Source organism: Sphaerodactylus townsendi, linkage group LG14 (genome assembly GCF_021028975.2).
Source record: "Sphaerodactylus townsendi isolate TG3544 linkage group LG14, MPM_Stown_v2.3, whole genome shotgun sequence".
NCBI lineage: Eukaryota > Metazoa > Chordata > Lepidosauria > Squamata > Sphaerodactylidae > Sphaerodactylus > Sphaerodactylus townsendi.
The window spans coordinates 6195275-6211511 of record NC_059438.1 but is presented as its reverse complement, the minus strand read 5'-3'; the positions used below and the strand labels follow the sequence as shown (position 1 = coordinate 6211511).

The window sequence follows — 16237 nt, the reverse complement described above, 5'->3', positions numbered from 1 at the left end:
TCACCCACACTGGATAATGCACTTTCAATGTACTTCGGCAATTATTTACAACTGGAAATTTCCTGTGTGAAACAGCTAAAATCCACTTGTGTACAACCACTATAGTTCAGTGAAAGTTCACTGACAGTGCGTTATCCAACATGTGTGACAGAAGCCTTAATCTTTGCCCTAGTCCTGTAATCTATATTTATTGGAGAACTGTACCACTATAATAAAGGTTCGCTTTGATTTCCCATCTACATGCTGTGGCTCATGCTATGAAACACCCCTCTGATGTTTTTCCTAGCAACAAACTAGAGGAAGAGGTCAGGGATCAGGAGGCTGTGGCAGGGGAAAGCCTCTGAAACCATCTTATAAAGGGTTTGGGGGAGCTGTGAGAGCAAAACAACTAACTTCTGAGCAGGGCCACATCTCACTTGCTACTTGATTGAGCAGGAAGTGAAGGTGATCTGGTTGGGTGGTGGGGCACAAGACTCATAAATATCGCTTACTGATTTTTATTAAGCACTTAACGTGTACGGTTTAGTAGAATTCCATTCAAGTAAGGAAGGCCTCGTTCAAAACATGGCCATCAGGTTAATTACAGTTTGTGGTACTGAACTATTTCCAATGCAGTTAAAGAAACACACTGGATGTGTAGGGATATCAGCTTCCCAATATCAGGCCGCAAGGCACCAATAGGAAGTCCTAGATCGCCATATTCAATAATTTTCAGTCTGTTTCTCTGCTGGGGAAGAAGTAGATGACTGCACTGAAGCCCTGCTCTATGTAAAGATGCTTTTGCTGGCTTTTTGCCTTCGCTCCTTGCCCGCTACACAACGCAAAGAGTCCTGTTCCAAAAAAAAGAAGAAGCTTGCCTTGCAAAGCAGCAGTGATAGGGTTCTTTGCCTCAGCTCTCCTCCTCCCAGGCTACACAGCAAGAAAAGTGCTGATGAAAAAAAATCTTGCCTTGCAAAGTAGCGGCGATGGGGCTTGGCTCCCCCTCCCAACCCAGGCTACAGACTGAGGAGAGTGCTGCTGCTTTTCCTTTAAAACTTTCCATCACCAGGATGGAAAGACAAGACCTTTTTTCTCACTAGGTGGCTCAGGAATCCTTGAGCCACCACCCTACTGCCCCCCCCCTTCTCTTTTCACACACACACCCCGGGGAACAGTACTGCCCACTTTGAGAATCCCAATTCTAATGAATGAATGAATGAATGAATGAATGAATGAATGAATGAATGAATGAATGAATGAGGCTTTATTGGCATAAATTAGAATTAGAGCACTTGCCTATCAAGCACACCCACACCTCACTGGCTTGTGAGGTCTGCACAGAAAAATCCATTTTCAAAACAACTTGTGACAATCCATGTGCGACTGCAACCAAAGTCACTCTTGACTAGCAGCAGCTCAGGAAGAGGTTTTTCATATCAGCTACAACCCAAGGTCCTTTAACTAGAGGTGCTGGGGATAGAACCTGGGATCCCTCGTGCCTGCGTTAACAGGTGCTCTGCTGCAGCCCTGCCTTGATATATTAATAATAATATTTTGGCGATAGTTTCCCTTGCTGTGTTCTGCCATGAGGTGTGACACAGCCCTTCCAAGAGCAGAAGGCTCCTTCCGAATTCATAAGGCAATCTGAAATATCTCACAATCTGAAAAGAAAAAATGAATAGGCCTCTTTTTCAGCCTACTTCTCACTAAGTTTTCAGTTTCAATTTTCTTGCAGGGAAATTAGAAGTAGATCTTTAGAAAAATAACAAAGCACAGCTGAGATTTGTACACAAACACAAAATGCTGATAAGAGCTTGCAGTCTGCTGGGCTTTCAGGTACACCTTACCCCTCCCCCTTTTTGTACCAAAAAAGCAAAACAGAACACTCTGCATTCTTCTCCTAGCGTACCTTTTGCCTGATTACTTTCTTTATTGTGTCCTGACTTAAATATAGCTTTTCCAACAGAATTCCCCAAGTTAATTGCCTTCTATTTTAGTGCGCTACCTCTGGGTTTGTCAAACGTTGGGACTGAATCCAACAGAACCCACTTGCATGGGAAATCCATTCTTCTGTTGCATCCACAGCCAGTCACGCATTACAAATCCAGACGTAACAGCTCTTACTGAAAACATACAGGAGCGACTGTGTCTGAGCTGGGAGGCCTGGTATTTCGCACCAGTGAAGTACCCTGACTAGGGCCCGGCTACAAAGATCCAACATAAACATTCATGGGAGCCCAGATGCTTTTCTATGCTGTTATCGGATCTGTTGAAACAATATTATGATTTCAGATCTTCAAAAGGAAAAACAACAAGCAAGCAAATCGTTCCCCATTTCTCACAAATGTTATTAATTTGCTATGCAGTACTAAAAAAGCTAAGCAAAACTAACTATGGCAGGCCAGAGCAGATAAAAATCTACGCAGCTTGCCAAGATGCCTTTATGCTTGGCAAGGAACTTTAGACACAGGGTTGTTACCATTATCGAAAGTAAAATGCCCCCTTTAAAAAACTATTAGAACAGAACATGAGAATTCAGTGGAACCAGGAATTCAAAAAGTGGCGCAATATAATCCCTCTATTTCATTATGTATTTTTTAATTCTATCCAGAGCGTTTTCTTATGCAACAGATTTAGTAAGGAGTGGTTCTTTTGAAATTGCTTGTATTGTCTCCTAGCCTGAGAACCATTTGTTGAGACTTGTGAAAAATGCTTTATGCTGGTTTTTGCTCTGGTTTTTTAAAATCTTTTAGTGGTTTTAACGTGAATTTTAAAAATCATGTTTTACTTTGTAAGCTGCCCTCCAGCAGGTTCTTTGGAGCAAAGACAAAAACAGTAGTAACTCTGAACTGAATTGGTTGCAAATCTGAAATCTTGATTACAACTGACAATTTTTAACAGCATGAAGAGTTGCTGCTCTTTGTTTTAATGCAGTAGTTTTTCACCTCTGTTCCAGATCTGTATCCTGGTTTTCCTCAGACACATATCGGAAGTTCCTCAAAAAGATGATCAGCAATGGGGGGACGCAACTGGTCCCCATCATCAATCTTCCCCTGCAATGTGTAACCACAGGCTAGTGTTTGGGTGTGTTCCAGAGCAGTGGTCTTCAGCCAATAAGTTCAGGATCCTCAGATGGGTTGCATGCCTCTCTAGAGCTAGTATTTACTGTTGTTGTTGTTGTTGGCTTCCTCTTGCTAGTTCACATGGTTATACTACAGCAGCATCACATACCCCTTGCTCCTCTTCACATGGTGAGAACACGATCACTCAGTGGCAGAGAAAGTTCTTCAAACACTTGACTTGTTCCTCACAACCGGTGCTCTTAGCCTGTATTTTCTTCCTCCAGTCTTTCCTGGTCTGTTGCTGGTCTTAATACTGATAACGCCATAACTCTGGCTTCCTGTCATGTGACTCTGATGTCATGCGCATGCAGTTTAGTGGATCCTAGTTTTGGAAATGCTGCTCTGTGCTTGAGTATTCTTCATGGTTATGCAGGACAACAATGAGGCTCAATAGGCCTAAGAAATGTTCCAGAGCACAAACTCTGGGAACATTCCCAGCAAGATGCTGCTCCTCACAAGATGACATGGAATGACATCTTTACAGCTAGAATGAGTGCAAACTTCTGCCTTAATCCATTGCTTAATTTTGTGAGGTTCGAATCCGCCCATCTTTTTGGGTGATTCAAAAACAAAAATAGAAGCAACTTTCAGATTGGCCCATTCATCATGAGACAAAATATCTGTCCACATAAAATCAATACCTATAATAGAGAACATGAAACAACAAACGGATGCGCTCTTCAATGCACACATCAGAGCTGTGACTTTAAAATTGTATCACTGACATTTTCCATGCCTTATCCATTCCACGGAGAATATTCTCTCCCACTTTTCTCTGAGCTCTTGAAGGTTTATTGGAATGACTCGGGTCTGATTTTCACTCCCAAAAATATTGGCAGCGCAAATGAAACCACAAGATTTTGAATGCAGTCCCTCCTCCCGCCCCAGTACAAATTATTATGAAAGTAACACTGCAACCATCTGGCTGTTTGTGTCCACATTCAGCAAACAAAGAGAGGGAATGATTAAGCAACAGAAAGAAGAGAGCTGCTTTTTCATGTTCACTGTACCTGGAGCAAGACGGTTCCCCCAGGGATCGTGAGCTGTAAACAATACTTAGGGGCATTCTCCCAAGACAGCAACTGCACATCTTCGATCGAGCTGTAAGAAATCGAATTTTCCATATACCCAGCCGGCTGCAAGAACAGGGAAAGAAAAAAGAAATTATTTAGCTTAAAATCCCACCAGCACTAAACTAAGAATTATGCAATTGTATAGAATTGTTTCCTCAAAGCAAATAAAATACAAGCATCTTGATGAAGTATCCTAGTATTTAATATTGCTGAGAAATAAACATTATATGCATGACATTTTTTCATGTATAAATAAATACAAATTAAGGAAATCTGAATTTTGCATCTGTACAAGTACTTAACTGAGCAAGGGTACACGGTCCCCTTCATTTTTCATAATTTATGCAACACTGCTATTTTTTGCATTATCTTTATTGTTTTGCTGATAACAGAGAAAAAGGGCTACAAACTTGCCTTTTTAAAACGAAAGCTAATATTTTATGAAGTTAAATTAGTCCCCCGACAATGGCAACAGACAACCTAGTGTATCAGACAAGAGCTACCCCAGCTTAACTGAGTCCCCTTCCGCACATGCAGAATAATGCACTTTCAATCCACTTTCAATGACCTCTGCAGCTGGATTTTACTGTGCGGAATAACAAAATCCACTTGCAAACGATTGTGAAAGTGAATTGAATGTGCATTATTCTGCATGTGCGGAAGGGGCCTGAGCCTTCCATCTTCCACTATAGCACACAAGCACGAAAATTAAAACAAAATACAGGTAACTGTCATTCAGGATGTGTGTGACCCACATGTGACCCACAGGATGTGTGTAACCCCAGCTGAGAAGTGTCTCAACCATCAACTCTTTGGGTAGCCCTAAGCAAGCCACCACCACACTGGTCGTTGTAAGAGTTGTTGTAAGAGTTACTAAAAGAGGCGAATGTTGCTGGCGAAGAGGCGAAGAATTACTAAAAGAGGCGAATGTTGGAGCCCTTGAATACAGAAGGAACATTATAAATATGCTAAATTTGCAGTAGTCTTAGTAATAAACTAATAAATAAAATAACAAATATGCTAAATTTGCAGTAGTCTTAGTAATAAACAAGCTGCATCATGCAAAAAAAGAAATGCGAGAAGGAATCATGAAAGACTGGTGTCTACTATTAATGTAAGCACTAGCATTTAACAATTCTACATGCTTCCTGCTGAAGGGAAATCTGCAGCCTGAGTCACCGGCTTCTTTTAATGCACAAGCTATGTCTGGTGCCCAGGTACAGCACTGTCAATCAGCATGAATCAATGCGGTTTGATAAACAAGCCATCTGAGCCCTGAAAAATGATTGTGTTGGGTTTTTTTTTTTTTTGGAGGAGGTGCACCACGTAGGAGGTGCACCCTTAGAAGGAAGAAAAAAGATAGCTTTGCCCTGGATTCCTTTCCTCCTGTTTTTGTTTCACTGTCACAAAGCAGCTGGGATCAAGCTCCGCACTGACATCTGAACACTAAACCTGTCAGCAACTCTTCAGCCTCCAAAGATGAATCCTACCCAATTTGGCAGAGATCGCTGTTTGTGTACAGACACACACACACACACCCAAACAGCTTCAAGATTTACATTATAAAACCAAGACAGAGCACGGACTTTCTACTCCAACTCAAACATCCACCACATAAGGAAGCTTCTCTCTCTCATATCCTTCCAGGTCATATTTGTAAAACAAAATTAAATCAGGTTAGAGCTGAACCTTCATTTTCACAAACAGGGGTTGGTGCTAGGATCTGTCAACCACTGCTCAGATATCTATGAACACCTTCCCGAGACATAAAAGCCAATGTACAGGACAGGATATTAACTGGTAAATTATGTGCAAAAAGAGAGTCACACAGCGGTCTGTTGGTGGGAAATATCTTCCCGCACGAAGGGATGAATGGACCTTCCAGAGCCAAGATTAAACCAGGGCTGTAGGTTGGTTTGCTATCACCTGGGACAATCAACTCTGGTTCACACATGCAGGAAGATTAAGTGGAAGAAGAACCTCCATTGCTAGAGACTGCGGGTGGTTAAACACTGCCTCCCATTAATTCCAACATAAATTGGAGAATAAAAAGTTACAGCCACTCTTTGATGGCTCTGCTGTTATGTGATGTGCAGGGAGCTCTTACGAAGCAACATTTCAACTGTGACCTTTGCACAGTCCTTCAACATATGAGATGTCTATCCTCCTGCATGCATGCGTGAACTAGGTCTTAGCATTTCAAGAGGTGACCCATAATGTTTTGGACTACTCACTCCTCAAACTACCCCTTCACCTTCAGGACAGGTTCCTCACAGGATTACATTCCTCAGTGGGGGTGAGGAGAACAACTTAAGCCATGCTAGTACAAATATAAAAAAAGAATTAAGTCTAGTGTCTCCATGACAAAATTGCAGACGGGGACCAAGAAACATGTCCACTAAACCTGTTCCCTGGTCCTCACAGAACAAACACTTCCTGGTCTTGCTGAAGAAAAAAATAGAAAAAAAATTCTTGCTGCAGCTCTAGCAAATGCAAGGACGACAATGACTTGGTGGAGCCCCAACACTCAAGGAGGAAGCCTGCAATAATTAAAACTGTTCCACCGCTCCTGTGTGTTTGCTAATGAGTCGTCTCCCCGTGCCAAGAAAGAAGTTCATGCCGAAGGGAAATCTGCAGCCTGAGTCACCAGCTTCTTTTAATGCACAAGCTATGTCTGGTGCCCAGGTACAGCACTGTCAATCAGCATGAATCAGTGCGGTTTGATAAACAAGCCATCTGAGCCCTGAAAAATGATTGTGTTGGGGTTTTTTTTTTTAGGAGGTGCACCACATAGGGAAAAAACATACTTATGAGTTGTTAAGATACTCAGACTTTAATCCCACATACATTTGTTCACTTATCAGCAATAACCAGAGAATGAAAGATTTAACCAGCCCTGGAATTCTAAGCCTCAGACTGCCGGACAGGGAAAGCCTCGTGTGGTCTACTTTTCTACCAAGATCCTGTTCCATGGGGCCTACTTGCATGTTTTAACATGTTAGGAACACAGAGAAACTTGCTGGACAGACTGACCACAGCCATATAATTAGGGCTGAAAATTTGGCTTGGGAAATTCCTGGAGATTTGGGGGCGGAGCCTGAGGAAGGCAGAATTTGGGGAGGGGAGACAGCTCAGCAAGGATGTGACACCATAGAGTCCACACATCAAAATTGTTATTCCCTCCCAGGGAACTGATACCTAGAGAAGAATTTCAATTCCAAGATATCCCACCTGGAGGTTGGCAACCCTACAATATCCTTCAATATCGAGCCAAGCATGCAATTTGGTGATTTTTGGCAAGACAGGGCAATCTAAGCAGTCATCAAAGGAGCAGATCTGTGATAAGTAATTGCAAGTGACGAATTACCACAGGGAGCAGCTGCCAAAGAGATGCAACTTCAGATAATGAATTTTGAATTGGGGTGGTGGCGTTTAATGCTTCCACTTGATAACCTGAGCCCTTCGAGGGAGGGCAACTCACGCATCGAAAAAATAAATAAAATAAATAAACAAACTTCTTCCGTTTTGGTTTTTTGTCAAGTCTCTTTCTTTAATTAAACATTCCCCATTACTTGTTTTGTTAAAATAAATGCTACCACTGTCCCCCTCTATCAAAAAGATTTAGAAATCTCTGGTTGCTTTCAGGCCAGGAAGTATCTTTGGGCTGGACATGATTTTTCTCAACTTTACTGGCCGCCTGAGCTCTTGGAGGTGAGACAGGGATGCCATAAAACATCTGGAACAGTACAGAAGGGTGAACCACCCTCATTCTGGGCCAGACTGGTGGGCTACTGGCAACAGTTTCTTGACCACACACTCCTTTCCCCCCAATTACGTGACACAAGAATTATTATTAATTATTATATATTGTTAGGATATTACCAAGATCTTGTATGAGGGAGAGACGGCAGCTTGAGACAGCATGTAGAGATATCACACTTCCCTAATTCAATATTCATTCACCCATGAAAAGGATTTAAGTATAAAAAGAGCCAATTCAAACTTAAAAAAAAAATTCTCGCAGCACAGTACAGACTGTACAACCAATATGATTTACGAATTTACAATGACTTTGAAGCCAAGAATATCAATTAGTCAAAATATGACAAGCGGAACAGAACTGTCCATCTCTCAGATGAGAAGGGGGCAGTCTTTCTCAAATGTTCACTGATATAGAAAACTATGCCAAGGAAAAGAGAGAGAGATTTTTCTTAGTGGAGATGAGGAGATTCTCAATGTCTTGCCTGAATATTTGAGAGCATTTGTTGATAGGATTCATTGACTTAAATGTTTAAGTGCCCTAAACTGGAGACCGACCGACCCACCGACCGTATAAACAGATATCAGATACTTAATGGACCACATTTATTGGCTTCCAAGAGTAAGGCATGAAAGAGAAGAGTATTTTCCTAGTATATCCACTAAAAATTAATCCCAGCACTGTAAACACAATGACTACCAATTATGCCTCTGTTCTCAGTCCTTTCAGGAACCTGCATATTCTACATGGTGCTAGAGAGTTAAGTGATCAACAGTTGGTTTTTGCCTTATCAACTGGATGCATCTTAATGAAGTCTAATTGGCTGAGTAGCCCTAATGTCACAGGGGTTCAAAGGTGATGTTGGTCCAGCTGACCTAATCCTAGAAGGACACAGTGCAGGTCAATGGGCCTAGAAAAGCAGATGTGGCCTAAAAAAGGAGAATGAGAAAGTGGTCCAACCATAGAAAGAGTGTGTGTGTGGTTGTCCAATGTTTAACAGACACTGAACTTGGAATTAAAAACAAAGTGAAACTCAGATATGCTTCCAGTTGAATGACAGGGAGGGAGGGAGGGAGATGACAGACAGGCAGATAGATATAAACATACTGTAGGAGTGAAGACAGAGGTTAAAATGTGACAGGTCACAGGTATTACCAACAGACCTAGAGATGAAATAAAAGATTACAAGACTTTCGCCAGACCAGTTTTGATGTTCACTGTAGTGCTGGGACATGAAATAGGCAACATGCCAGAACATTGCTTAGTCAAGTCATTAAAAACCCTTGCTAGCCAGCCACCCTCACCAAGAAGCCAGTCCAAGAAATACATGCCCTGTTTTTGTTTTTTGCAACACCTCTATGTTAACATCACATCATTAGGGCATTACAAACATCCTCTCTTCTTGCACAATGAAACAAAACGACATTCCGTATGAAGATGAGGAAAACAACAACTGAACCAGAATATTCACGCAGGGCAGAAATTTCTGTTAGAGAATTCACTGAAAACAAAGTATAAATAATGTGTGTGTGTGCGCGCACGTGCGCGTGTGCGTTTTGTTTCTAAAGGAAGAAATGGCAGGAAGCACACAGTATCCATAATCACCTGCACACTCATGAAATTGTCATAGAAACATCACTTCTGGTTTATTGATCACTTTTGATCCCAACCTGGCCTTCAGAGGAAACTGTCTTATAACCAAGATGGTCCATTGGTCCACCCAGACCTGTACTCTGTAATACGATTGGCTGCAGCTCTCTCCGATTGCAGGCAGAGAAGATCATTCCAGCGGAAAATACTGGAGATGGAGTCGGGGACCTTTAACCCAAAACAACTATCCTGTCATAGACATACAGCCCCTTCTATGCCTCAAAAAGAGCTACCTGTGGTCCTTTCCCTCCAAAGAGCTTGGGAAGATATTGTAAAATTCTCCCAGTTCATTTTCTTGAGGATCTGATGTGGTAAAATTAATTTTGAAAAACCGAGACTTGATCAAGGCCATCCAAGACAGCTAGGATTTGGACTAGCATCATTGCACGCTACCAGTACAGATCTGAAGGAATCGTTGAAAGGAGTCCTGAAATGGTAGCTCCTTACCAAGTTCTTCACCCTATTGACGGCCACCTGTTTTCTCTGCTCAGAGGCATAGATTGCTCTTTCTGAATACGAATTTTCCCCTTTCCAACCAGGACATAAAACTCCCCTGCAAAAATAAACTTCTTCAGCGATTCACATTTCAGCAGGGCTCCCTAGCTGTCACTTGGCACCGAACAAACACACATCTGTCATCCGGCACTCCAATCTCTCTTTGGAATCTCTAAGAGGATTTCAACCGAGCTCTTCAAGGCTTGAGAGGAGACAAAATGGCAAACGCCACGAGTGATAACAAGTTCGGTTTTAATAATCTGCAGAATGCAGAGGGGGAGAAAAAAAACCCACACAACAGGATTCTAGGAAGGTTCCCAAAACTACTTAAAATGGTGAAGAGATCATCTACTTCCATATGCTGCATCCCAAGCTTGGGAGAGAAATGTCAGAGATTGACGAGCATGACTTTCACCTAAAAACTAGATTCCAGTAGCAGGGATTTGTCAAGCCAATTTAGATCGCCGAAGGGCAAACAAGTTTCTATTATTATTTAGATATTTTTCTAAGTGAACATGCATATTGAATTACCATTACAGCCATTAAAAATATTGATTTAAAAGTAAACATAAAACGTTGGAAGGGATCCTATGCGGTTTTAAACACATATAATGTTTGCTATTTTATAAAATTGTATACCATGTGGATAGGGGTGCGGTAAAGAAGGGCAAAGGTGGCAAACATCAACCTTCTAGCCTGAATGCCAGCCATTTAACTTGAGACTAAATTTGGCTATTTTAAAGGAAGTGGCAGAGCTGACGGGAATCATAGTCCATGAACATCTGGGGGACCATAGGTTGGGAGATCCCTGGTCTACATGTTCTTAGATCATGTGATGCCAGAACACGAGGATCTGGATGGAGGCACATAAGTTCCTCCTGCAGCTGTTTCTGTTTCTCCAAGTGGCATGGGGGGAAATACTGAGGCCCTCCTACCCCAACATTATGCTCCAGTGCAGGTATCAGTTCCTATCCACTGCAATTAAAATGTTTTTAGACCAACAAAGCAAAAACAATTAGTAAGAATTTGTGCAAAACATTCCTTGGAACGAGAGGTCTCCTTTGGAGTCATAAAATGGAACCCCTTTTATTTATTTTTGTCCAGTCAAAACCAGTAAAACAAGATAAAGTCACCGCCCCCACACTCTCCAGCAAAAAGCATCAGCTGCTATACCAGAGTGCCTTGGGGAGGAAAGAAAGATTGGCAGTTCAGCCAGCTATTTTATCACCCACTTCGATCAATTAGTCACAAGGATCAAAGCACAGTTGTGGTGATTTTAGGATGGGGAGATTAGATTCCTGTTTCCAAGCCAGGCTCAACAGAGCCCGAAGCTTTAGCACAGAGAGATATCCCTTGAAAGCCAGGGGAAGAGGTTGGCAGGAGATGGCTTCTGCCTTGAAACCTGTACTGGAGTCTATGAGAAACGTAGGGAAATGTTCATGATGATCTGGCTCTATCTCAATCACCCAGCTACAGTGAAAACTGCCTAGAGGAAGAAGAGGATGAGGAGGCAGAAGGAAAACACAGCAGATAAGAAGAATCTGGACCAGAATTCGATTTGCTGACCCACACATTCCTCTGCCCTGTTCGGGTGTGAAGCTAGGCAGAATAAATCAACACAAGGCCTCTCCCTCCCCTTAACATTACATTTTAATGCAAAGTTGTTCCACTTTGCTTGGGTTCTCCATGACAACTATTACGTCTTTCTCAAGTAAACTTCTAGTAATGGGATCTCCCATGCTAAGCAAATCTTCCAGGCAGAGTTCCCACCTCCAGGCAGGGCCTGGAGCTCTCCTGGAATTACAACTGATCTCCAGATGACCGTGATCAGTTCCCCCTTACGAAAATTGCCTTTTCAGACGGTATCCCACCCCCACTTAGCTCCCTCCCCTCCCATGGAACCACCCCCAGATCACCATGAATTTCACAAACTGAAATTGGCGACCTGCTATTATATATAACAAACATGTAATAAGCTGATGGTGTCTTGTACAGACCATTATACCCACTAGCCAATCCTGTTCAGTATATCTGCCCTAACTGGCAGCAGCAGCTCTGCAGGCAAGTGGGCAGAGATCTATTTTTAGAAGTCGACAATCGAACACAGGACCTTTGGAACTCTAAGCTGAAGCTCCACCTCTGAGCCACTGCCCCTCCAGGAAGTCCCTGGCCCCTTCCCCACATGCAGAACAATGCACTTTCAATGCACTTTGCAGCTGTGCGGAATAGCAAAATCCACTTGCAAACAATTGTGAAAGTGGATTCAACGTGCATTCTGCGGAAGGGGTCCTTGTGAGTACACAAAGCTGCTTTCTACCTAGCCAAGGTTTATTTGAACTGGCAGTGGACCTCTAGGTCAACAGGCAGGAGGAAGTCTTTCCCCCTTGTTGACAGTCGTTGGACCCCGCAAAGCACGTGTTCAATTGCCAAGCCACACGAAGCTGCCTTATATCTAGTCAGACCGTCCGTCCGTCCAGGTGAATACTCGAACGGGCAGTGGCTCTCCAGGTCTCAGGTAGAAATCTTTGTCATCCCCTACTACCTAGGTCCTTTTAACCAGAGATGCTGGGAACTGAACCTGAGACCTTCTGGATGCAAAGCGGAAGCTCTTTCATTGAGCCACAGCACCTTCCCAGCTTCAGATACTTTCGCCGACAGAAAGAATTCCAGCAACTGTCTCTGAGTTTCACTCATTGTGCAAAACAAATCAGTCGGCTCACGGAGCAGAATTATAACAGTGTTTGTGTTCCTTCCCTGACGCTCAGTTCAAGCCAGCTCAGGATTGTAGCACCCTGTGCCATTCACTAAAAAGTAAATCTGTCCATTGTGCAGTGGAGAACTGGAGCTGACACAGCTCCCCAGAAAGGAATCCGAATCCCTTCCCCATGAATTACGCCCTTCACGTTATTGAGAAAACAAATTGGGTCCAGCTTTGCAAACCTGAGTCCCCAGGACATTAACTCATTCATTAAGTTGCAACAAAGAGAGGTTGTTTTCCCCTTCTCAATAGTGATTTCTTCCAAAACTACTGTACTTGGCACTTGTTACGTGTGTCCCTCCCCACCCACCCCAACACATACATATACCCAACAATGAACGTTAATTTTCTCAGCAATTCTTAGAAATTGCACTGTTCTTCTGTGGCTGACACTAATATTTCCACCCAGCTTTTCAATTTAGAAAAATAATGTCAGCTAACAAAATAAAATTAGAAACAAGGAAAACAAACTGAAAATGCAACCACAAGGAAAACGGCAGCAAGTAATAATGCCAGTCCCTCGCCCCTGAAAACAGCCAACAAACTTCACAAAAAAACCTAGTTCGCACCTGCAATTCTCAATGTCAGAAAAGCAAAACAGAAAGAACACGATAATTATTTGGAAAAACATCACCATGTAGTTTTTTATTTGCTGGAGTAAATTCCTGAAAACTGCAACCCAAAGCATCACACTGTTAAAGCCAGCGGTGACTGCCTTCGGGTCAATCCCACAAATGCAGAAAGGAGCAGCGGATTTCATGCCTCGTTCTTTCCATTTGCAAACTAAACACTTCAAACTGCAGTTTTATTGTCTGCTAAATGAAGCCAATTTTGCTGCTGAATACATTCCACCAAGAGGATGGCTCAGCGAATATTAAAAAATGCATTTACTGAACAATATAACTTTTTTCTTCCCAAATGGATGTAATTACATTTCTTTATTGTGCAAAATATTACAGACAGATCTTCTTCAGGTTCATTTTGAAACAAATTTTACTGTGTTCAAGGGGGGGGGGGCTGAGGCAGGATTACTCCCTTTTAAGGTGAACAGGAATACAGTTTTTCATCTATTTTTCTGTTGCACAAAAAACACTGTGCATACAAAAAGAAATCACCGGTGCATGGAAAATTCCCCTTGCACATGTGGAACTCCATAGGTTACTGAAGGTAAACAGCAGCCTATTCACACAAGAGCTCCATGTGTGCTTTGGGGTTCCCACACCCACAAGGAATCCAGCCATAATCCCCACTGAAGCCCAATAGTCTTAAAGCCTTTGAATATTATTGGTGTATTGAACAGAAGAGCCAGTGGAGTGCAGTGGTTAAGAGAGGCAGATCTTAATCTAGAGAAAAGGGTTCGATTCCTCACTGCTCCACATGAAACCTGCTGGGTGACCTTGAGCCAGTCACAGTTCTCTTGGATCTCTCTCGCCCACCCAGAGGCAGGCAATGGCAACCACCTTTGAACGTCTCTGGACTTGAAAACTTTGTGGTGCCACAACTCAGCTGTGACTTCACTGCACTTTCCACAACACTGATCGGCAATGTGCAGCTGCCATTGGCATGCAACCTGTGGCCCATCTCCAGCAATGTAAAAGCATTTATGTTTTTTTTTTAGTTGCAGGATACTGTTGCATGAAGAAAACTTATTGCATTCAAATGCACATTTCTACTTCAAGACCCAGTGCCGGCAGTAGAACACTGGCTTAAAACTTAGTTAATGTAATAATGCAACATTTCAAAGCAGGAAATTGTAAGCACTCACAACTGTGTAAGGGACATGCTGTGTCCAGCACTACCGCTTGCTCAACAAACATCGTTCCAAACTTCTGGTTGGTAATGAACGCCGCTGACATTTTGTTGGATTTGGGTCATTGCTTCTTGCTGGGAGCCAGATGACTTTTCACCAGCTACAACTTGTGAGTAAAACCCGTTTCCCACAACTGTGATTTCCTATTGCTGGCAAAATGTAATAGGAACCCGTCAGCACTGTATGAAAATTGTGCCAGTACCACAGACACCTATTGGCCAATAAGCCAGCGACACACTTCCTGCAACCCTTGTGGATCCGTTTCAAAGGATCTTTTTGGTAAGGTCCTTCGTTTCCCACTTCAAAACTGGCCCTTTGATCTTAAATGCAGGGTATTTCTTCACAGTACTATAAAGAAACCGTAGCAGCCTTAATAGCTCAGACTAAACAGGACTGGTGCTTGGATAAGACATCACCAAGAAAAAACAGGGCTGCTATGCAGAGGAAGGAACATGGCAAATCACCTCATGAGGCCAAACTTCATGGGGTTGCCACAAGTCAGTTGCAACTTGATAGTATACTTCTGTGAGCTCTACACCTCCCCATCCCAGGATCCACTTCTATACTCAATGCTGCAACTTCACCTGAGAACTGAATCTGTGTGATCACATGTTCCAGACTAAACACTTTCAAAAGCTGGCTTCAATATTAAGCCACAGAAGGAATAATGAGGAAGGGGAAACTTATCCTGGCAGTTTACTGTGGCCACATCTCTCCCCGCCCCTCCTACAAGCTCAAATTCCAGCCGTATCTGAGTCGTGCCCTGATAAGATGAAAGGGGGGAGAAGGGAAATAGTGTGGGAAGAATATAAGGTTCACTATTTCCACTATCTGCTCTCTGATGCATAGTTCAGCTTTGAAGGCATAACATCAGAAGGCTGCAGGCCCACTCAAGAGGAATCACTTTCAGCTAGAAGCAGCTCACCACCATCATCTACACACACACACACACACACACACACACACACACACACACACACCACTGCTCCCCCCGAGACCCAGAAACTAAACAAGGAGAAGCCTTGCAATTAACATTCCCTACTGGCTTTAGTAGGAACCAAAAGACGTCAGACCTTTTTTCTTTTTTTTCCATGGGAAGGCAGAGGATGAAAAGAAAGCAACTCCACACATACACACACACACACACACACACACACACACACACACACACACACACACACACACACACACACAAGCCAACTGCATGAGAAGAAATCAAAAGAGAGGGGATGGGAGGGCTATCCAGAGAGCAGGGGACACAAACTTATTTTTCTCCACTGACCATTTCAGTAAAGCATCCAGTTAATACAGTTAACTCCCGACACATCTGCAAAAGTAAGCAGACTTCTTGGGCAGTCAAGTCTTATAAACGGGTAAGAGAGAGCCAGCAAGAAAAAGTAGAAGGAGGAGGAGGAATAGTTTGAATTTATACCCCACCTTTCTCTCGAGGTGGCTTACAAGCTCCTTTCTAGGCTTGGAGAGTCAGGTGCAACAAATACTGGATTCGGCCCAAATCTGGGCAAATTTGGGAATATTCGGGCAAAAATTGGCCGAATATATCCAGCCTGAATATGAACGAATCCGAATGCA

The 16237-nt window shown here is 42.8% G+C and overlaps 1 protein-coding gene across 1 annotated transcript in view; it reads right to left on the bottom strand.

Annotated features, from left to right (window-relative positions):
• The window catches only part of LOC125443503 (c-Maf inducing protein), a 149697-nt gene that overhangs the window by 74878 nt on the left and 58582 nt on the right, over window positions 1–16237 (bottom strand). The window contains exon 2 of the mRNA XM_048515673.1: window positions 4112–4237. Within this exon, the coding sequence (XP_048371630.1) occupies window positions 4112–4237 (126 nt within the window). The remainder of the gene's footprint in view (window positions 1–4111; window positions 4238–16237) is intronic.